Genomic DNA, 24,452 nt, shown 5'->3' on the forward strand with positions numbered 1-24,452 from the left:
AAATAATTGACATTTTGTATTTAAATGTGATGAAAGTTATAAGCGTACAAAGTGCAGTTGTGATAATAGGCCATGTTGAATTTGTAATCACAGAGGGATTTAGAGATTATGTCATTAGAGTATTACTTTTTGCTTAGTTTTCACTTGGAGGAAAAAGACTAGAGATAAGATTTATAGGGTTTGTGTTCCTGCCCCGCTACTTCTCAGCTGTACGTCCCTAACAAATCATTGAACTTTCTTGAGCCTTTAGTCTGTCCACAGTGACATGAGAAGGATAGTTCTTGACCTTCCCTAGTTACAGAATAGTTGCTAAAGTTGGATATGCTAATTATCTATGTGTCAGCACTTGTAAACTGCTATCATTGTTGATTTTGAAGTTTTTAATTTGCTCCTATTAATTTAATGAGATTTCTATGAGAGGTCATCAATGAATTCATACACTGCTTCCTTTTTTCCATATAACCTCTTGAAACCCTCAATTCTTTATCTTTCTTTGTTTAATATCCTCTTTGTATGATGTTATAGTTCAGTTAACCTTTAGAATATAGAGCAGAAACCAAGAAATTTGAAAGCTAGTTTAGAAAGATTTATTGAAATAGTGTTACCAAGTTATGCATCTCTTTCATGTTCATATCAGATGGCGTTATATTCCAGTGTTTTAGGGCATAGAGTAAAAATTAGTCTTTGATAAAAAAAATAGTAAGAGCATGCAATATCCAGTCAATGTTGGGAAGATTTTTAAAAAGTCAATTGCCAATACTCTGGTTTCTCTTCAGATCGTATAAATCTTTCGCCTTTTAAAAAGTCAATTGCCTTTTGATAGGATTAGATTCTTTTCTACTTGTCAGCAGAGGGAGCCTTTGCCTCACTTATGGATTCCAGAAGCCTGACAGTGGTGAGATTATAAAAAGCCAAAATGTCTTTGGAAAATGCTTGTTTCCTCACCTAGGCCTTAATAGGTTTTGGAACAAGTTTTTCCTTTGTTCTTGTAAAGGAAAAACTTTTTGTGCTTGTTTTTCTGAGTTCTTTACAATAGCGCCTGTTAAGTGCTAGTGTGGCAAGTTCTTTAAAAGTTGTTAATGCTTGGATAAAATAGTCGTTCTCAAGTACTATCCTGTGTTAAAGTTTTGAATGATTTTAAGGCAATGAGAAAAATAGCTAATGAACTAAATTTTTATTTTTTATTTTTTATTTTTTTCAACGTTTATTTATTTTTGGGACAGAGAGAGACAGAGCATGAACGGGGGAGGGGCAGAGAGAGAGGGAGACACAGAATCGGAAACAGGCTCCAGGCTCTGAGCCATCAGCCCAGAGCCCGACGCGGGGCTCGAACTCACGGTTTGCGAGATCGTGACCTGAGCCGAAGTCGGACGCTTAACTGACTGCGCCACCCCGGCGCCCCTGAACTAAATTTTTTATAAAGCAAAAAAATTGCTCAGTTAAAGGCTGTACTTGTGCTAACATTTTCTCATTTTGTACCTCCTACTTATTTGTATTATATTGTCTTTTTAAAAAATTTTTTAATGTTTATTTATTATTATTGAGAGACAGAGACAGAGCATGAGCAGGGGAGGGGCAGAGAGAAGAGGAGAGACAGAATTTGAAGCAGGCTCCAGGCTCTGCGCTGTCAGCACAGAGCCCGATGCAGGGCTCAAACTCACAAACCGCAAGCTGAAGTCAGGCGCTTAACCGACTGAACCATCCAGGTGCCCCTGTATTGTCTTAATAGAAAAATGTTCGTGATAACAGTCTCTGTTTTTAAAAATATCTTCTGATTGGGCAGTTCACAAGGTTGACAATCTATGATGATCAGTGAAATTCAAGAACCTGGAATCACTGTTTTTAGCAAGTAGTTTCACAAATAGAGATTGGAATTTCTGAACTGAACCATTTCCAACTTCCTGGTCACCTTTTGTCCTAACTTTCCCCTGAGATGTTTTCTACCCTTTTGTATCTAGGAAGTGAGACTTAATGGCTAAACTATCTGAGATACAGGTAAGTGTAGATACTAAGGAAAGTTAGTTTTTTAAAAAAAATATTATTATTATTTTTTAGCATGCAAATTTTGGGATTAAGACTGACATAATTCCTACCATGTTCCAGATACTAAACTGGATATTTGGCATATGTTCCCTTTAATATTCATAGCAACCCAATGAGGTACAGAGGTTTGTGATAAGGTTTATTTTGCATTTGAAGAAACAGACTGAATTAAGCAAAGTAGTCAAAGCCACATATCTAGGTTGTGTCAGAGTCAGGATCCAAAACCTTGTCATTTTTTTGTTGTTGTTCAAAATCATTGCTCTTTCCACTATATATTAATACTTTAATCTGTATTTGATACTTTTTCCAATTTGTTGTTTTATGGTATACAATCCTGCTCTGGGAATAGGTAATAGCCAGAGAGTCTCCTATTTACTATCCTTTTTGGGGTACTTTTCCTCTGGTAACAATCCCTTGTTTCATATTACCCAGAAAAAGACTTTGTACACAGAATTCTAATAATTACTAAAACTTTAGGGCTTAATCTGTGTATGTTTTTGAAGTTAGAGATTTATGAAATACTGATGGATCCAAAGATCATTCTATTCCTTTGGTATCCTCTTTGGGCTTCCCCAGTTCTCTATGGTTGAGTGTTTTTCACATTCATTTACATATTTTCCTTTTGGGGTCCTCTCAACCCTACCTTTATTTCCTGTGCCTTTCCATTAGAGTTTTCCTTTTTTTTTTTTTTTTTTTTAAAGTGTGTTTGTTTATTTAGGGAGAATGTGCACGTGTGCACAAGCAGGGAAGGGGCGGAGAGAGAGGGAGAGAGAGAATCCCAAGCAGGCTTTGCTCTAACAGTGCACTATTAGTGCAGAGTCTGACTTGGGGCTTGAACCCAAAACTGCGAGATTATGATCTGAGCTGAAATCAAGAGTCAGATGCCTGACTGAGCCACCCAGGCACCCCTAGAGTTTCTCTTTCTTAGGAGCTAAGTTATCCTTAACCTTTTCTCTTTCTTCAATATTTCTTAGTATATCTAATGTTGGACATACAATGAGTACTGTGATTTTTTACCATAGTACTAAGACCTAAAATAATTTAGAATTCTGGGGGCACCTGGGTGGCTCAGTTGGTCAAGCATCCGATTTCAGCTCAGGTCATGATCTCACAGTTTGTGAATTTGAGACCTGCATCGGGCTCTGTGCTGACAGTGCAGAGCCTGGAGTCTACTTCAGATTCTGTGTCTCCCTCTCTCTGCCCCTACCCTGTTCATACTCTGTCTCTCTCTCTCAACATAAATAAACACTAAAAAAATAAAAAAATAATTTAGAATTCCAATTATTATTATTTATTTAAATATTTATTTATTTTGAGGAGGAGAGTGTGCAAGCGGGAGAGGGGCAGAGAGAGGGAGAGAGTGTGAGAATCCCAAGCAGGCTTCGCACATCAGCATAGACTCCGATGTGGGGCTCGACCCCATGAACTGCGAGATTATGGCTTGAGCTGAAACCAAGAGTCAAACGCTTAACTGACTGAGCCACTCAGGTGCCCCTAGAATTCCAATTATTAAATGTCACATATTAAAACTATTTCAGGGCCTTTACTATACCATTTTTACTTTGGCACCATTCATTCATTCATTCATTCATTCATTCAAATATTTATTGAGCTGTTGAGCTCTACTATATACTAGGGACTGTTTGGGGTAAGGAGATGTGGTAAATTAAGGTGTTTTCTTGTGAATATGGTGATATTGTTAAATATCTTGGCCCACTTGAGGATCATTGGCATCCTGGTACCTAGTACTACAGTCTGACATGGGTTTTTAATTTTGTGATGGTTTAGTTGATTTGAACAGATGTTTTGGGTCCCAACATATAAGGGATTAGTTTCAATACTGTGAACTAGATAATGAAAGTAAAATATCTTCAAGAATTTTATGCTTCGTTTATGGAAGTTCGATATGGGAGAGAGAGAGATGCCAAATTTCACCATATCACCACGAAAAATCTTGTTAGTACTAATAGTGAGTGATGCAGAATGTACTGAGGATAGAGGGAGACTGGGTTATTTATGCCTAGAGGGGATTGGAGAAGGCCTCGAAGTGATGGGGATGTGTCCTGAGATAGAGGATGTGTGGAAGGATTTTGTGATGTTAAGGAAGAGAGTGACACCTGAGATTAATTGAACTACACTAACAAATGCATAAGGACATTTAGGGCAGGCTTATGTTACCTGAAGTGTTTGGTGGTTGGGACTGGATGAGAGGGAGTAGTCAAAGTTCATTTGGCAGACACATTAAAGAGTTTTTTGGATTTCCTGCTTTTTAATTTATACTTATTTCTGGAGACACTGGAGTACCTTTGAAGCTTTTGAATGGGTTGATAACATGATTGTATATGTATATTAAGATGATGGCTTTGGTATATTTGTTTTTATGAGTTTTATTAAAGATAAGGTATTTTAGCTGCTTCTTTTAGAAGAATCCAAGGAAATTTATTAGACCAAACAATGGTTAAATGGCACATCAAACTTTGTGATAAGAATTGACAGTTCAGGAAATTTAAAGTTACCGTTGTCTTTATCCCTAATTCTTTTTTATTTACTTTTTAAAAATTGTATGAGTTTAGATGAAGCTGAACCTCAGCTGGGAATTTCTTGCCTTTAGTTATTTTTTTCACAACCTAATTTAATTGGCTTGACTGACTCTAGTGTAGACTATAGTTTTTTTGTTCTTTCTTTGGATACACTCATGATTTTAGGATTAAGAGAGTTAACAATATATAAAAAGCAAATGTTTAGCTTTTGGGGTTATTGCTTTATGGGATGGATAATATTGCAAATGAAGAATATTTGTACAAAATGAAGAGGTATTTAAAATGTTTTCTGTTTGTTAGTATTTTCTTTTGGTTTTTGGTTTCCTATCATGACTGACAGGAATTACCTTGAGACATCTACCTCACTTTGAAACTAGTTACTTGAAAATTTTATACCCCCAACATTATATTCTTTAAGGTTTTTTTTTTTTTTTTTTTTATGAGAGAGAAGAAAAGAATGCTGCTAAGAAGCATCCTGTATGACATCATCTGTCTTGTCTTTCTTATGTCACTCAGGGTAATCTTGCATAAAACGTTAATAAAAGAGGTGAGGGAAGATTATAGATATGTGTGTGTTGGGGGAAGGATGCGGAGGCAGGGACAGTGCATTCCCAGATAGGGCTTTCTGGCACACTCATAATACGTTTCTTTTCTTTTTCTTAAAAAAATTTTTTTTTAACGTGTATTTGTTATTGAGAGACATAGAGACAGAGAGAGACAGAGCATGAGCATGGAAGGGGCAGAGAGAGGGGGAGACACAGAATCCGAAACAGGCTCCAGGCTCTGAGCTGTCAGCACAGAGACTGACGCAGGGCTCGAACTCACAAACCACGAGACCATGACCTGAGCTGAAGTTGGATGCCCAACCGACTGCGCCACCCAGGAGTCCTTCACACTCACAGTACATTTCTTTAGAGATTTTAATGTGAGGGAAATTGCTGTTTTGGGGAAAGTAAACTTAAAATAGGCAAAAAATCATCTTGAATAGCCAGTAGTTCACACAGACCTAAGCTTTGAAAGATTTTCCATAGTTCTTAAATTCTTAAAGACCCTTTGTTTTGACAAAAAGGATAATTTTCCAATTGAGTACTCCTTCTTACATTAAACTTGCCCTTTTTGCTCTGAAGCACCTTATTCCTCTCAGCTTAAAGGTTTTTTTTCACATGATTTGGTCTGTAAGGAAGAGGGCAATCCAATAATATTACTTACTTACCACTTATTGAATGCTTATCAGGATCAGGCGCTATATATTTTCATTGTATTTTACCTTATAGCAACATCATATAATCTTTTTATACCACTACTTTACAGTAAGGAAACTGGCAGAGCTTTCAGGGCTAAAATAAGGATGGAGCAACTCTGGTCTCAAGTTGTGGTTGTGACTTTGCCATCAGTTCTTTTTTTTTTTTTTTTTTTTAAATTTTTTTTTTTTTTCCAACATTTATTTATTTTTGGGACAGAGAGAGACAGAGCATGAACGGGGGAGGGTCAGAGAGAGAGGGAGACACAGAATCGGAAACAGGCTCCAGGCTCTGAGCCATCAGCCCAGAGCCCGACGCGGGGCTCGAACTCACGGACCGCGAGATCGTGACCTGGCTGAAGTCGGACGCTTAACCGACTGCGCCACCCAGGCGCCCCACTTTGCCATCAGTTCTGATGAGCATCCCTGCCGTATTCATCAGCAGTCTCCCTCCACCTAACACCCTCCCCCCGAGTTCACTGTTCTCACTCCTCTCCCAAGGTAGTTCTCTTATGATCCATGTGTCTGTGCAGTGTGCCCTCTCTGCTTTTGTTTCTCTGATGGTCTGGCAAACTTTCTCAACCTGCAAGACCCAGGTGTTGTCTCAGTTTTGAGGCTTTTCTTGATTCTTCCAGACGCTGTTAATCAAGTTGCATTGCCTGTTAACTTAGTCTAATATGCCTCTGTTCTTACATAATTATAATATTTAACTGGTTAACTCCCATATTCACTGACCTTTCTGAGGGTGGCAGCTGTGGCTCTCCTAGCATGTACTAGGTGTAACAGTGAATGTTTGTGGAATTTGTTCAATGAATGTGAGTTCTGGAGAATGTTATCAGACCTTTCATGATCATTACATTGGACAAAGTAATTCATCCAATATCTTATGCAAGTGATAATATAATGTTTAGGGCCTTCATTTAAACTCTAACATTGCATTCATATTGAATCCATCACATATAATGCTAATTTAACGAATGGTTGTAATTTCGTTATAATATGTTATTAAACTTGTTCACAGTTTAAGGGGAAAATTGTGATAAATAGCTTGGTCGAACACACACTAGTGGTCTTTGTAAGGCTATTAAAGTACCTATTAAAATGAGACACATTAAAATGTCAAAAGGCAAGTTCATAGGAAGAGTTAGTATGTAGACTCAACTTTTATTTTCTTGAGTCTTAAAGTAATTAGTCTCATGAAGTTATTTATTGGGGGAAACTCTTGAATAATAGTTGAGAATTTATGTAATTTTTCCCTGGTACATATTTAAAAATATTAGCTATTTAGCTCAACACATGTGTTCTATTTGTTGATTTCCTCTGTTTGGTTAGGGCTTTAAATTTTATTTATTTATATATAACTAAGGTTTTAAACTTAGAATCTCCTTGAATATTACATTATTATCAGACATAAATTGCTTTTAGAATGCTCAAATAAAAAAATATGGGGGAGAGAGTAATAAGAAAGAAGCTAGCTATTCTTTCATTCATTTAATTGCCAATTATTAGTTATTAAGCATAATCAAATAGTATCATGTATTTCAAAATTATGGTAGTTTTATTTATATGATGATATGAATTAAAAAGTACAAAAATGCTTTAAGAAATAAAAAAATAAAACAGGTTAAAATAAAAAAAAGTACAAAAATGATATTTAATGGTGAATTTAAAATCCTGCAAGCTCTAGGGGCTCCTGGGTGGCTCAGTCGGCTGAGTGTCTGACTTCAGCTCAGGTCATGATCTCACAGTTCATGGGTTCGAGCCTCATGTCGGGCACTGTGCTGACATCTCAGAGCCTGGAGCCTGCTTCAGATTCTGTGTCTCCCTCTCTTTCTGCCTCTCCCCTGCTCATACTCTGTCTCTCTCTGTCTCAAAAATAAACATTAAAATTTTTTTTTTTAAATCCTGCAAGCCCTAGAAATGCATCCACCATTTGTTTTTAGGTCAGTATCTGTTGAAATTCTACCCTTAACATTTTTATGTCCTTGCTCATAGCAAGCATGTTGTATGATTTTTGAGTTAGGTTTGCAATAAAGATTAATGAGTTAGTGTTTCAGTTTTTCTGTAAAAACAACAACAAAAATTTTTCCGTGTGTGCATGTGTAAAAGGAGCAAGCGGAAGTTCCACAGACTGTTGGACTCTTCTGTTCTTATGTATCAGTCTCTTGATGTTTCCTGTCTGCCTTCTTGACTACCTATACAGCTGTTTTTCATGTGTTTTTCAGGCTTGGAGAAAGACCAAGTATTTTTGACAGCTGCACACTGAAGTGCAATATATGCTTGGCCACAGGTCACGTTTGCATTTCTTCACTTGTATTTTTACTCAATGCGTAAAAGAAATATGAGCATAGAGAGATTCAGAAAACATGTAGCATGCTGAGTAATGGTAGTCTTCTTTTATGTATGCCGTTCTACTTTGCTGTGTAGATTCCACAGGAAGAAAAAGACAGCAGAGAAATGGAGGAAATGGTGTTCAGGACTGCCCACCATGGGGCCCTTGTTGCTATAATAGTGAATGATGGAAAGTGCTCTGGGTCATGCATGGTAAAAAGAACTTGTGAGCATGGGGACACACACACATGCACGCATGCATGCACACACAGTGCTACACACCACTTTAATGAATAGATTATAATTTAGTAGAGAAAATTGTTAATTAAACAGTCAGTTCAAATGTTTGTGCATCATGTTAAAGCCTTGGCTACATGATATTTTAACACCAGGAAATGAAACACAGTATTTATTGTGTTCATTTTGCAAGGCTGCCATAATAGAACTTTCGTGCCTCCATCTCCCCATCCCCACAGACACGAAATTTTTCTTTGCCTTTGAAAATGAAAAGAGAATGATTTTTAATACTCTTTCAAAATGATTTTGCTAAGTCCTTTCTCAACTCTTTCCCAGATCTCGCAAATAAGGTTTGAAATCACAATGGTTAGTTTTTTCTCATCATGGTTAAAGATCAATAGGATAAATATCTAAATTTTAAATTCTGATGAAATCTCCAACCTTCCTAATTATTTCAACTTTAAAAGCTATTTTATTTTTCTCTGTATAGTTAAGTCATCATTTTTGAGGAAGCATCATTAAGATATTGTCATCTTTTCAATCTACTGCTTGCTTTTACGTTTCATGCTCTGTTGGTAAAACTTGTTGCATTGCACTAGGTCAAGTCTAATTGCTTCTGCATCTTCTTCTAGTATGTTCCTTTTCCCTCCCCAAAACTTTCTCTACTCATACCTTCGAATGCTCTTCATTATCTCTATCCTTCTCAGTCTAGGGATACATCCTACCTCATGAAATCTTTCTCAGACTGTTCACTGTAATGAAGCTCTTTGATGGTCTGTACTACTTAGTCTGTTTCATATCACTTCGATTTTATATGTTAGCTTATGTTAATTTGTAAAATGGATCTAGTGTGGTATAATGGAGCCTCCTCGGGAACATGTAAGATATAACAGAGTGAGATTTCATTTGAGTCCTAGCTCTGTCATTTTCTCACTCTTTGGCATGAGGCAAATTATTTAAGCTCTGTGGTTTTCAGTCTTCTCATGTCAAATGGGACTGTTGTTCGCCTTTTGGAGTTATTAAAGATTATAGCTAATTTGCTGGGTAAATGTTTAGTACAAAGGAAGGAATAGAACAGGTGCTCAGTAAATGTCAATAGTAATTTTTATTCCTGTTGTTCTATATTTCTTACAGCTCCTAATAGAATACTGAGCATGTGGTAAGGACTCTTTGAGTACAGTTCAGGGCTAGGTCATTTAAATAGCTCCTGAAATCCTATCGCTTTTATGAAGGCTTCCTGTTGGCTGTGTTTTATCAGAACTACAAAACTTTCATGGCTTCTCTGGACTGTTCTTTCTGTTCCCATTATCTGTAAGGGGAGCCTTTGGTATGTATTCTGAAGTGGCTTCCAAAGCAGCGATTTGAAGGATTTATTTATTTATTTTTGAGTAATGTTTTGGATTGATCCCTACATTTTTCTAAATATCAGCAGCCAGGATTGTAATAAATAAAGCATTTTTCACATACTTCAAATGCAGTATGTGAAACACATAGAATAAAATCTCAGCCAATCTGAGCTTTAGATGAATAAATTATTTTGCCTAGCTTACTTCAGTTTAAGAGACATTTATTAGTGCATCTGTTATGTGCCAGGCATTTTATAGCTGTTGGATTTACAAAGATGAGTAAGACATGGCTCCTGCCTTTGCGTTTAGTTTAGGGTTAACAAGAAACACAAAAACAGATCATTTCAATTGATGATTAGTTGTAAGATGGAGGTGAGGATGGGATCACACGTGGAGGGTGGTTGAGGGGGAAAGAGATGAGCCTAATGTTGTGATGTCTCTCAGAGGACAAATGGGTTGATTGACTTGATTCAGGGACAGAGTGGCTCAAGGTGGCTTCAGTATTTATGGAATTTATTCCCTGAAATGTTCCCAGGTAGGTTTGGTTCCAAGTGAGACCTGATACTGTGGCTCAAACATGTCTTCCATGGCCTTCTCTTAATTGTTCCTTTGCAAAAGCCAAATGACCTCTGTGATTTGAGACTTTTATCTTCCTCACATATTCCTCAGGGGGAAGAGTACGTTTTTCTCTAGTTCTAGCTAAACCCAGAAAGTTAATTTTAGCTGTAAATTATATGTATCCCTGAACCAATCACTGTGATTAGTGAGACACTAATTGGTAAGCCAGGGCCTATTGTCAAGCTTAGAATATAGTCAGTCTTCTTCATATCTCATGACTAGAGATAGGAGGAGAGGAGAATGGATGACCAAGAGGCTGCCAGCAAATGTTCATTAGACCAGGAGAATAAATGTAAGAATTTTTTTGGGAAAGGTCATAATATAAGCAAAATCAAGGAACCATACACCATTATGATGTATGTGGGAATCAGCAGGTAGTTAAACATTAATACACATGTAGTATGAGACTTAGAAAATACTTATAAAGTTATAATGTGATGAAGTATTTGCCACCTGCTGGATTTAGTTTTCATCCATTACTTCATTTAATTCTCACAAAAGCTAACTAAGGTAGGTGTGCCATCTTGCAGATAGGGAGACTTGAGCCGGAGCCCACAGCTAATAATTGGTGGAGTTAGACTCAAAGCCCAGATTATCTGACTCTGGAGGCAGCCCATGTGGACATTGCAGTATAAACACTCTCTTCTATATTGCTAGAATTTCAGGAAATAAGACTTCATATAGTGCCATGCTAAGGAGCCAACTTTTCTCTGGGGCTGAAGTTTTTTTCAAGCTCTAGCTCTTTGTTTTACCATGCTAAGGCAGTGGTTGTCAAACTTTAGCATGCATCAGATAGCCTCTAGGGCTTGGTAAAACCTAGAATTGCTGGACCCTATCACTAGAGTTTCTGATTTAGCAGAGCTAGAGAGGAGCCCTAAAATTTGCATTTCCAAGATGATGCTGATGCTGGTGGTCTTGGAACCCACATTATAAGGACCACTTCTTTTAGGTCTTTGGGAGTCTGAAGATTTGTAGTTCAGTGACATTCACCATACTGAAATGAATTCAAATTTTGTTGGCACTTCTACTTGGAAATATACATACTCTGACCTCATATTCTTTAATAATACAGACATCAAGAATACATTTTGGCTACAGTAATATTCGCCATCAAAGGTCAGAGTCATTGCATAATTTTTTTATTGATTGGATTTCTTTTGTCTCTTTGATTCCTTTTTTTTTTTTTTTTTTGTCTCTCTGATTCTTGACTTATTAAGATTAAATTTATTGTTCTCCTCCCCGGTCCCACTCAATTCACTAATGTTCAGTTCCCTCTCTGATTGTTAAGAAAGTGCATTTATATACAAAAGGTATATATTTAAACGCTGTATTTTGTTTGTCTATATTTTTATTGTGAAGAAATTTGAATTCCAGAAAAAGTAACATGAACACCATATTTCCACCATCTAGAGTCAATAGTTGTCAATGTATATATGCATGTGTGTACACACACAGATGTTTTCTAACGAACCACTTAAAAGTAAGGTACAGATCTTGTGCTACTTCACTCATAAATATTATAGCATATATCTCCCAATAAAGAACATTCTCTTTCATAATCATAATACCATGATCACACTTAAGGAACTTAACAGTTCCTAATTTTTTTTTAACATGTGGTCATATTCCAATTTCCCCAGTTGTTCCAATGTCTTCTATACCTGGTTGTTTTTTGGTACCAGGATCCAATCAAATGAAACTAAATTTTAAGAGTCAGCAATGCTGATGGATCTTTAGGTTCAGGTAAGTTCTGTGTTATTTACAATACAGACATTTGAATGCATTAACAAAGATGCAAAATTAATGATGGTTTAAATAAGAAATAAGAAAGATAAGGAGATAAAGTGGTCCAGGGCTGTAGTGGGGGTGGGGAGGGGGAGGAGTCTGTTATCTTCAATATGTGGCTTCTTTCTGTGAGGCCAAGATAGCTATTGCAGCCCCACCATCATGCTGGGAACAGCAGAGAGAAGTGTATACTCAGTCCTTTTAAGGGCATATCTGGATGTTGTGCATATCACCTCTGCTCCTATCTCACTGGCAAGAACATAATCATATAATTATATCTATAATAGGCTTGTATCTGAAATAGGAAAGTAAGCTTGTGTGCTGCATGACCATGTGTCTAGTGATAATTCAGGTATCAAAAGAATGGCTATTAAAGGAAACTCTCTGGCACAAGTTTTTTTTTTTTTTTTTTTGGCAAATGACTGAGCAATACCAAAGTATATTAAATCCATTTAATAACTCCTAATACCTTATAATACGACATTTCTCTTTTTCAGATGGATAGGGCTAGTAATTGCTCCTACTCGGAGCCCAGACTGAGCCCAGACTGTTAGTCTTTTTTGAGTTATTTGATATGTATTTTATAGATGTTTTGTCTGTTTCTAGGGCAGGAAACAATTCAATCAGTGAATGGTGTTTTTCAATATTAGTATTTTTCATTTCTAGTAGTAGTTAACACTGTGATTTGTGTACAACTAGTGCCTAATACATGTCTGTGGATTTGGTCTGTTGTGTTTAACTGATGTCTAAGTCATTTGAAAGTATGAGATTGACCTATGAAGAAGAGAAGTAGCCTCTGCTAAACAGTTTTATTTCTGATTTTGGAAAAAATGATATCTTACAAGGGTCATGATTTTTCTTAGAGGTTATCTATCTTGAGCTAGAGATTTTAGCATTATAGTAAATGAAAATAAGTATACTTAAAATTATAGACATCTGAATAATTTAAAAATTGGGAAATGTATATATACTGATATATAGTAATCTGATAGCTTTATCAGTTTGTAATTTAAAATTTAAGCTGCTTATATTGACCCTGGGGATAAATTAACTATGACATATTTGTGATGGATAGTGATAAATGAAAACCATTATAAAAAGGTCACCTAATTTCCTCTAATTTTTCTTTAGGTCGAGATTTAATTTGTATCCAGTCTATGGACGGGATGCTGATGGTGTTTGAACAGGAAAGCTATGCTTTTGGGAGATTTCTCCCTGGTTCTCTTTTACCTGGCCCTCTTGCTTACAGTTCTCGTACTGATTCCTTCATTACTGTCTCTTCCTGTCGACAAGTGGAAAGTTACAAGTAAGTTTGGATGTTGAATCTTTGGAATCATGACTTTTGGTGTGTATATTGCTGATTGATTTTTTTGTTTTTACAAAAAGCTGAATATTAAAAAAAGACTAGTTTCTTTGATAAAATCATAATTGTGGTGATTTAGAGGATATCATTTATATGTTGTAAAATATTTGAAAGGCAGTATAGTGTAGAGATTGATAAAGGATTTGGAGAGAGGTCGACCTGAACTGGAATCCTCATTTTTCTATGAGCAGCTGTTTGATGGTCAGTGTCCTTATCCTGGCTGTAAAGGGGATAATAATGGCTATTTATTTATTTATTTTTTTGGCTTTTAAAGTTTTTCTTATAATTCCAGGTGGTTAACATAGAGTATTATATTAGTTTCAGGTATATAATATAGTGATTCAACAATTCATGCATCACCCAGTGCTCATCACAAGTGTACTCCTTAATCCCCATCACCTATTTAACCTGTCCCCCAACCTCACTCCCCTCTGGTAACCATCAGTTTGTTCTCTGTAATTAAGAGCCTGTTTCTTGATTTGTCTCTCTCTTTTTTCCCTCTGCTCATTTGTTTTGTTTCTTAAATTCTGCATATGAGTGAAGTCATATGGTATTTTGTCTTTCCCTGACTTATTTCACTTAGCATTTTACTCTTTAGCTCCATCCATGCCATTGCAAATGGCAAGATTCCGTTCTTTTTAATGGCTGAATAATATTCCATTGTACTTCTCTCTCTACACACACACACACACACACACACACACACACACACACACACACACACATATATACATACTGTATCTTTTTTATTCATTCATCAAAAGATGAACACTTGGGCTGCTTCGATATCTTGTATATTGTAAATGATTCTGCTATAAACATAGGGTGTATGTATCCCTTTGCATTAGTGTCTTGGTATTCTTTGAGTAAATATCCAGTAGTATGATTGCTGGATCATAGCATAGTTCTATTTTTTTTTTTTTTTAATTTTTTTTCAACGTTTATTTATTTTTTTTGGGACAGAGAGAGACAGAGCATGAACGGGGGAGGGGCAGAGAGAGAGGGAGACACAGAATCGGAAACAGGCTCCAGGCTCTGAGCCATCAACCCAGAGCCTGACGCGGGGCTCGAACTCGCGGACCGCGAGATCGTGACCTGGCTGAAGTCGGACGCTTAACCGACTGCGCCACCCAGGCGCCCCTGTATTTTTAACCTTTATAAATTTTTTTTGTCTTTTTGAGAAACCTCCATACTGTTTTCCAGAGTGGCTGCTCCAGTTGGCATTCCCACCAATTGGGAATTGGATTTGTAATTGGATTATTTGTTTTTTGAAGGTTGAGTTTTATAAGTTCTTTATATATTTTGGATACTAAGCCTATCATATATGTTATTTGCAAATACCTTCATCCGTTTTGTAGGTTGCCCTTTAGTTTGTTGATCGTTTCCTTTGCTGTGCAGAAGCTTTTTATTTTGATGTAGTCCCAATAGTTGATTTTTGCTATTGTTTCCTTTGCCTCAGGAGACATATCTAGAAAGAAAATGCTACAGCTGATGTCAAAAAGGTTACTGCCTTTGTTCTCTTCTAGAATTTTTTATGGTCTCAGTCCTCACATTTAGGTCTTTAGTCCATTTTGAATTTATTTTTGTGTATGATGTAAGAAAGTGGCCCAGTTTCTTTTGCATGTCACTCTCTAGTTTTCCCAACACTATTTGTTGAAGAGACTTTTTCCCATTGGACATTCTTTTCTGCTTTGTCAAAGATTAATTGCCCATGAAGTTGTGGGAATAATGGCTATTTTGACAAGCTTGTTAAAAGGATTGAATGTATGTCAAGTTGCCACCCCATAGAAAATGCTGATTAATTGTTTGACTATCCCTGAATTAAAAATAATAGAGTACAGTATGAGTGAAAAAAGCCAGATACAAAGATGCGTATATGGAATGATTTTTATAAAAAATATGTGACATAGAAAGAATACTGGCAAGAAATACAAGTGTTATTATGAATATTTTTAAAAGAATAATTCATAGTAGAAATGAAGTACGAAAATGACCGTATGAAAACCAATGATCGTTTTTGCTAGAAATTCTTACTGATTTGGGGGAACTGTGTTTGAGAGAGACTTTTGTCTCCTCTACCAGCTAAATTTCAATAAAAATCATGATTTTGAGTTTTTGGAGGGTATGTTTTTTGTTGGAAGGGAGAATAGGGAAAAGAAAGTACAAATTCATGCTGGGAAAAGAAACAGACTTGGAGGATTATGGTATCTTCAGTAACTTTATTGTTGTTATCGTACTGATGGCAATATTTAGAACTTAACATCTAGGCAACACTTCATTATAGATTTTCATTTTATTATTTTTGGTTGCATGATTTTTCCCAAGGAGGGAAGAAAATATAAATTCATCAGGCAACAGCTATAAATTTTTGTCTACATGTTTCAATATTGTGCATGCAAATAGCAAGTTAATGTACTATCCCGTTCATAAGTGGCAATCTACCTTTTGTGAATTATTGTCAAGGTTTCTTAGATTCAAAACTCTGAACATAAGCAAATGTTTGTGACTAAGCAGAAGTTAACTGATGGAGGTAGTATATCATTATATTATATTCCTTCTTTAACTTCTATGGCTCTTGTCCAAAGGGGACGAATGAATTGTGGCATTGCTACTGGTAAGAAATAAAATATACTTATTTTGAGAGGTTGAGAAAAATATCTGTATAATTCATTCAAGCCTGCCAGAGCTTAAGCAATATTGAGGAGATCTGCTTTTCAGTTTTCCACCCAGATCTCTGCCTCAACTCCTGCCAAGTAGGGATACTGGCAGTGCTATGCTGGGGTCACAATACAAAGATTTGAATGCTCCATGACTTAGTCTTTGAAATATGTGCCTAGGAATTCATTCGGTAATAACTCCAGGAGTGACTGGATGAGGAAGCAATGTGTAGGTTTCCTTAATGTGTAAGTTTAATCTCAAAGAAGCTCACTCTCTTTGAACTATGGTAATTTACCAACATACCAATCTATTAAGTCTATCTCCATCTAGGACTAAAAATGCACACCATATCCATTATGTGGATCTTTTATAATGGTAAAAATGCATGGGATATGTGATTATTGTGAAATGATGACAATTAAGAGGATTTATAATGTTAAATAGTATATCACATTTATATATGCTTTCAAGTTTAATAGATTAAATTAAATGATAATCACTGGTGCAATTTAGGATTGGAGGAAGCATGGAAACTGTAGGTTTGTTCTTTTGAGGCTTCATCTATTTATACTCAGTTAATAGAATGTAATCAGTTAATATGAAAGGCTTATAAGACATAATTTGTTTTCACTTTTGATACTGATATTTAATTACTTTAAAGCAAGCTCAATTATATTCAGATAGGAATAATGAAGGCTGTGAATCTCAAACTTTAGTCTGCATGAGGATCACGTGGTCAGCGTGTTACAAAATGCACGTTTATAGATTCACAATTGCCAGTACACTCGATTTTGATTTAGTAGTTTTGGAGATAAGACCCAGGAATCATCACTGCAAACACTTACTCTAAGTGATTCTAATTCAAGAATACACTTTGAGCATTGTTTTTCTTTTGAAGTGAGAGAATTGTTTGCTTTTTAAGGGGGGTGGAAGGGGCTTAGGTACCACCATTCTCTTAGCAATGTTTGTCTAAATTTTGGATTGTTTTTTTGGATTATCTCTTTTTCTTTCCTTTACTTGTCAGAGTTATTTAGTCAGTAAATCCTCATGCTTCTACTTTTTTCCCGTTTGTATTCAGCCTTTGCTTCCCATTTCCATTGGCATTCAGGCCTTTATTTCCTCACTTGGATTTCTGATTTTCTTCTGATCTAGACTTGGAAGGATCCTTCTCATAATCTACCCTTTTAAAATACCTCTTTAAGATAAGTTTTGTTTCCCATTAAAAAATTGAAAGCTTCATATCTTGACATTCAGTGATCTGTATGATCTGGTCACATTTTTCCTTTATTGATGTGGACATTCAGATTTGGAAGCGACTTTTAAAGTTAACTGGTTCAGTTATCCTCATTTTTTTCACCTCCTTGATATATTATTGCCTAAAACACTGATTTTTGCCAAATACCATATATTGCCTTCTTGTATTCTGCTGAAATATTCCAGAGTATGTCTTCCTTTATCAGATTCCTGAGAGCAGAATCTATCTTAAACATCTGTTCACTGACTGAATAAGTTAGTTCATTTATTCAATTATTCATTCAGCAAATATTTTTCAAGAGGCTTCTTTGTGTCAAACACTATGCCAACTACCAGAAATGCAGAGTCAGATAAGAGCTCTCTCTTGTCTTCAAACAGTACGCAAGCAAGTGTGGGAGGTGGCAAGTCAGTCAACTGAGTTTACTGTGATAGAGGCTCTAGTGAGCTGTGCATAGGATACTGAGGAGGCCTAGAGGTGGGACCTCTCAGTAGGAGTTCAGTGGAGGGAGGTTCCCTGAAGAAGTATACCTATGATGAACTTTATTTTCTCTCCTTCTCTTTGCTACATATCTTTCGCCACACTCCTACATGTACCTAGTACATTGCTAAGTAGATGAGAGGCTTTAGATAAGTGTTTTAAAATGTACTTGTAGTTAGACCAATGGAAGAGAATAGAAACCCCAGAACTAGACCCACAAAAGTATGGCCAACTCATCTTTGACAAAGCAGGAAAGAATATCCAATGGAAAAAAGAGAGTCTCTTTAATAAATGGTGCTGGGAGAACTGGGCAGCAACATGCAGAAGAATGAAATTAGACCACTTTCTTACACCATTCACAAAAATAAACTCAAAATGGATAAAGGACCTGAATGTGAGACAGGAAACCATCAAAACCCTAGAGGAGAAAGCAGGAAAAGACCTCTGCGACCTTAGCCGCAGCAATTTCTTACTTGACACATCCCCAAAGGCAAGGGAATTAAAAGCAAAAATGAACTATTGGGACCTCATGAAGACAAAAAGCTTCTGCACAGCAAAGGAAACCATCAACAAAACTAAAAGGCAACCGACGGAATGGGAAAAGATATTTGCAAATGACATATCGGACAAAGGGCTAGTATCCAAAATCTATAAAGAGCTCACCAAACTCCACACCCGAAAAACAAATAACCCAGTGAAGAAATGGGCAGAAAACATGAATAGACACTTCTCTAAAGAAGACATCCGGATGGCCAACAGGCACATGAAAAGATGCTCAACGTCGCTCCTCATCAGGGAAATATAAATCAAAACCACACTCAGATATCACCTCATGCCAGTCAGAGTGGCTAAAATGAACAAATCAGGAGACTATAGATGCTGGAGAGGATGTGGAGAAATGGGAACCCTCTTGCACTGTCAGTGGGAATGCAAATTGGTGCAGCCACTCTGGAAAACAGTGTGGAGGTTCCTCAACAAATTAAAAATAGACCTACCCTATGACCCAGCAATAGCACTGCTAGGACTTTACCCAAGGGATACAGGAGTATTGATGCATAGGGACACTTGTACCCCAATGTTTATAGCAGCACTCTCAACAATAGCCAAATTGTGGAAAAGGCCTAAATGTCCATCAACTGATGAATGGATAAAGAAATTGTGGTTTATATACACAATGGAGTACTACGTGGCAATGAGAAAGAACGAAATATGGCCCTTTGTAGCAACGTGGATGGAACTGGAGAGTGTGATGCTAAGTGAAATAAGCCATACAGAGAAAGACAGATACCATATGTTTTCACACTTATGTGGATCCTGAGAAACTTAACAGAAACCCATGGGGGAGGGGAAGGAAAAAAAATGAGGTTAGAGTGGGAGAGAGCCAGAGCATAAAAGACTCTTAAAAACTGAGAACAAACTGAGGGTTGATGGGGGGGTGGGAGGGAGGGAAGGGTAGGTGATGGGCATTGAAGAGGGCACCTTTTGGGATGAGCACTGGGTGTTGTATGGAAACCAATTTGACAATAAATTTCATGTATTAAAAAAAATGTACTTGTAGAGTTTAATTGGCAATATTGTAGAAAGAATATTGTATTCTTCACTAGCCTTAGGCTCTGGCCAAATTGAGATGTTTGTTTTCCAGATATGTTTACAGCTTTTCTCTTTCTCTTCTTTTGCTCACGCTACACTCTGAAGTTTTTCCTTTCTTTTCTGTATATGGAAATTGTGTCCGTAAGCCTCCCCTCTCTCCTTCAGTTCTTTCCTGACCTAGCTGTAACACCTCCTTCTCAATTCGCGGAGTAGTTTTTCTGCTCTTTCCACAAGTAGTCATCACACTTTAACTGATATTACATATTTGCTTCTTTTTCTCATTGACAGGGCTGATGGCAGGGATTTTGTGACTCCTGTAATGCCTAGCATTGTACATTGCCAAACATAGATGTTTAACCATAACTTGACGAAGGAGTGAAAAGTTGTAAGGAAAGTTTCTATGTTGTTGCTGGTATCTTTCAAGTAAAGTGATCCTTCCTGGCATAACTAAGAATGTTTTAGTTCTGTTTGTAATGAATTTAGTAATGCTCTGTATCCGGAGCTTCCATTTCTAGTAGAGTTCTCTGGGTTAAATATCAAGTTTCCAAAATCTCCTAGTACCTTTGAGGTATATGTTTCACTCGAAAATAAATGATTTTGGAGGGTTTACTTTTGTATTCTGTGACACCTCAATCCATATTTTAGTTACTTGCTGCTGGTTTTTACGATGTGGCATGGAAGAGCACTAAATTATATGGTTGAGTTTGTCATTGGTGCTCCACAGGATCTGCTAAGCCTTTGTGGCTATTCGGTCAAAAAGTGCTACCATTCATCTGGACTTGATGTATTTGTGATTAGTGCCTTTCTGTTGAGAAACACATAGGACACACTCTTTCGTGAAATCTTACTACACTGTGCCTGATTATTCTCTCAGCAGTCACAACAAGGGAATTTTATTCTTCAACTTCTATCACTGAACATTCAAGTGGTAAGAAAAAAAACCACCAAATGTTTTCTTTATTTTGAAATTTCCTATTCTGCCTGGAATTGTTTGGTTTTGGAAATAGGTTTCCACGTACATTATTGGTCACAGAAAGAGGATTTAGGGAAGAACTATAAAATAGATGGTATTGTAAGTTTGTCATCATCTAAATTTACTGTCAATTACGTTTAGTAATAAAATGCTCTTGTGAGTTGTCTTCCAGGAAGAGAAATGGTCTGGATTTGGAAATCAGGAGTCAATTTTGGCTGTGTCTCTGCCTGCTGTTTGATGTTAATGAGGCCACTTTAGGGGCTCACTTATTCCTGGATGAAATAATAATGCTTTGTAGTTCTATAAGAAGCTTCAAACAGCTCAAAAGCTTTGGATGTTTACGACAATCTCATTAATATCCATATCTTCCTCTAGTAGGTTGGTGTGTGCAGGAAATGAACCGCCTATGTAATTAATTGCCTGAGGTTGGATCTATAGCAGGCCCAGGTCTGGGCTGATGTTTTAGTCACCAGTGCATACTATTTCTGATACTGTGAACTGGGAAGAGTAAAACAATCCTATATGAAGGTTGGAATGTGAGGTCTAATTATTTGGCACTGCTGGAGACTTAGGGATTTTGCAGGTCACTCTCAAATGGTATGGACATATTTGCTGAAACTGCCCATGGAATTTCTTAGCATGGTTTTACAAGGCTGAGATCTTTACCCTCCTACATTTTTGTCTCGTTTCCCATGACTCATTCCTCCCTGCCATGCATCTCTCCTAAACTCCTGTCGTGGCCTTTCATGTCTCTTTTACTGCATGCCTTTTCATGTGCTGTTGGCTTTGCCATAATGCCTTTACCCCTTTACCAGTATGATGGGTTTTCACTCATTCTTTAAAACCTAGCTTTCTTCTCCTGAACCTATATCAAAAACGTACATATTTCCTCCATTCCAATTACTTGTGTCTGCCATCATGTTCCCATGGTACTATGTATATATCTTCTATTATTGGCACAGGGCACTCTGAATTGTACTTATTTGTATATGAATCTCTACAACTACTTGGGAGGTCCTGATGGATACAGACCATATAATAGTTTTTTTCTTTGTCAGAGCTTAGATATATTAGATGTATTGGATCACTACTATATCTTTGCTAAATTGGTAAAATTCATATACATTAAGCTTTCATATTAACCACAGGACTGATTTTAATAAATACCTTGCAAGATCTGCCTTAATTCATAGTCATTCTGCATCCAACTGCAAGTAAAGGCTTTTTTTTTCTTTACAAAGTATTCCCGATTGAGATAGTTTAAGAGTTAGTATATGACATTTGCATACCAGTGTACATTTCAGTGCCTATTTAGGTATTCCATGTTGCTTTTATTCATTCAGGGCCCTGAGTTTTATACTTTCAGATATCTTTCTCTTAGACAGTATGAGACGTCCAGATATATCTACTGATTTTCCTCTTAGCTGCGGAAGAACAATGTAAGAGTTTTGATTCATAGGAAAGAAAGGAATTTGTGAGCCTAAACTTTCTTCATTTAGAGTAGGATTATTACTTTAACAATATAACATTATATTATGGGAAATAGGGAATTTAAATTTTATTTGTTAAATTAATCATTTCTAGATCAAATGATATTTATAATTTTTTTAAAGTTTATTTATTTTGAGAGAGAGTGTGAGCAGGGTAGGGGCAGAGAGAGAGGGGAGAGATAGAATCCCAAGCCCAGTGTTAGGCTTGAACTCAACGAATTGTGAGATCATGACCTGAGCCGAAATCAAGAGTCTGATGCTTAACTGACTGAGCCACCCAGGTGCCCTGTATAAATTGTTTTAAAGAATGCTTTGAACCAAATGTTACTAATGAAATAAAAGCTATAAAATACTTACAGAAAGTCATAATGTCTGTAATGCCCCCTATTGAGAACTTATTACATACCAGATAAACTACTAGGTGATTGATCTTTATATACGTGTAAATCTGTATCTGTCTGTCAATCTGTTGGGCACCTAATATATGCCAGTTACTGTACTAGGCACTAAATTATTTTTAAATTCTTTTATCCATGTTTGAGTTAGAGACTATTATTCCCATCTTATAGATGGGGAAGATAAGACATGGAGTAATTAATTTGCCAACTAGTAAGTGGCTTAGCTGGGGGTTAAACTCTGGTCTTCTGGGTTCCATAGAATATCTATTAACAGTTTCTACTACACCTGGCTGCTTTGCATTATTTACATTTTTTTCTATGTGAAGTTTTGGTGCCAGATCTTTCTTAGCTATTGTTGTTCGTCACATAAAATTCTAATGGAAATGCTTTGACCGTTGGCAGAGCTGTTTACCCAATATTGAATTTTAGGACATAGTTATAATTTCTTTATCATGACAGGTTTACATAGTCTCATGTCACAGTGTCATTCAAGAAGAATTCGATCTTAAATTTTAGTTTTTTAAAACCAAGAAAAAAGCAATTAATTTTTTTTAGTGTTTATATATTTTGAGAGAGAGAGAGAGAGAGAGAGACAGAGAGAGAGAGATACAGAGAGAGAGGGAGACACAGAATCCAAAGCAGGCTTGAACCCACGAACCACCAGTATCATGACCTGAGCTGAAGTCAGACGCTTAACCCAGTGAGCCACCCAGGTGCCCCCCAGAAAAGCAGTTTGTAAAGTTTATAGATTATGTGATTTTAAAGTTTAAAATAATTTATGCTTTTTAACTGTAAAATCATTTATAATTATTCATGTCTTTCAAACAGGTACCAGGTGCTTGCTTTTGCAACGGATGCAGATAAAAGACAGGAGACTGAACAACAAAAACTTGGTTCTGGAAAAAGACTTGTTGTAAGGCCTTTTTTAATATATAAAAATTTCAGTAATATTGTATCTAATCACAGATTTTCTTCAGAATAAAAATTCTGGGAAGAAAATTTTTAAAAATATTTATTTTAGCTATTTTTCTTTTCTATGTTATGATTCTATCAATGGGAAAAAATTCAGTTGACTGTTATTGAGCAATGGAGACACATGCCTGGCTGTGTCATAATTTATCAGATTTAAAAACAAAGTTTGTTTATTTTGAGAGAGAGAAAGACTGAGAGAGTAAGGGAGGTACAGAAAGTTTATTTATTTTGAGAGAGAGAGAGAGGGTGAGACAGTGAGGGAGGGGTGAGAGAGAGAGGTAGAGAGAGAGAATCCCAAGCAGGCTCCCCTCTGTCAGCTCAGGGTCCAACAGAGGGCTTGAACTCACAAACTTTGAGATCATGACTTGAGCCTAAATTGAGAGTTGGGAGCTTAACTGACTGAGCCACCGAAGCACCCCATTTTTCAGATTATAGAGTTGCACTACTAGAATTATAAATGTCCAGATGGAGTTGCTTTTAACTGAAGTGTTTATAAACTAATGTAGCAAAAGGAGAAAAATTTAAAGAAACCTTTAATAGGCAAAAATATTGCTACTAGTAGGCGTGTGATTAAATATATAAGTAAAAGATAAAAATTCACAGCCCACAAAGATAAAATTGGCCTAATGACAAGGTGGAAGTTTGGTAACTTGAAAAATAGTTTGAGGAAAAATTGTAAATGGTAAATTCTCCATTTAATGAAAATTAGGGGATAAATGATGATTGGGAATTCTTTATCTGGAGAACCACCATCGACAGGAAGGAAAAACAGAAGGAACTGAAAATTATGATGGAAACAGTAAAGTGAATTTGAAATGGCCACATATGAAAGAAACTACATGAAGAAATAATGTGGAATTTAGAATACCAAGGAAGTAAAAATATTAGAGAAAATCAATTTTCTATATTAGGATACAGAAATTAAGATAGGAAGGCAGGCCAACTTGAAGAGCCAAGAATGACATGAAAACATTTTCTTAATACTAGTAAAAAGTGAAAGAGAGCACAACAAATACAAATATGGCATATTTTTTCACAGAATTTGGAGGCACCATACTAATAATAGTTAAAGGATAGTCTTTGGAGTCAGATCTTGAGAGCTGTATTTACTACTAATTTTGAGCAAGTTTATTAAC

General features: G+C 36.4%; 1 protein-coding gene across 14 annotated transcripts in view; it reads left to right on the forward strand.

The window, feature by feature from the left end:
• The window catches only part of BBS9 (Bardet-Biedl syndrome 9), a 453,760-nt gene that overhangs the window by 105,194 nt on the left and 324,114 nt on the right, over window positions 1-24,452 (forward strand). For all 14 annotated transcript variants that reach the window (XM_045495275.1, XM_045495280.1, XM_045495266.1 and 11 more), the window contains 2 exons: window positions 13,272-13,446; window positions 23,173-23,257. In XM_045495275.1, the coding sequence (XP_045351231.1) occupies window positions 13,272-13,446; window positions 23,173-23,257 (260 nt within the window). The remainder of the gene's footprint in view (window positions 1-13,271; window positions 13,447-23,172; window positions 23,258-24,452) is intronic.

The sequence above is a fragment of the Leopardus geoffroyi genome, chromosome A2 (assembly GCF_018350155.1).
Source record: "Leopardus geoffroyi isolate Oge1 chromosome A2, O.geoffroyi_Oge1_pat1.0, whole genome shotgun sequence".
NCBI lineage: Eukaryota > Metazoa > Chordata > Mammalia > Carnivora > Felidae > Leopardus > Leopardus geoffroyi.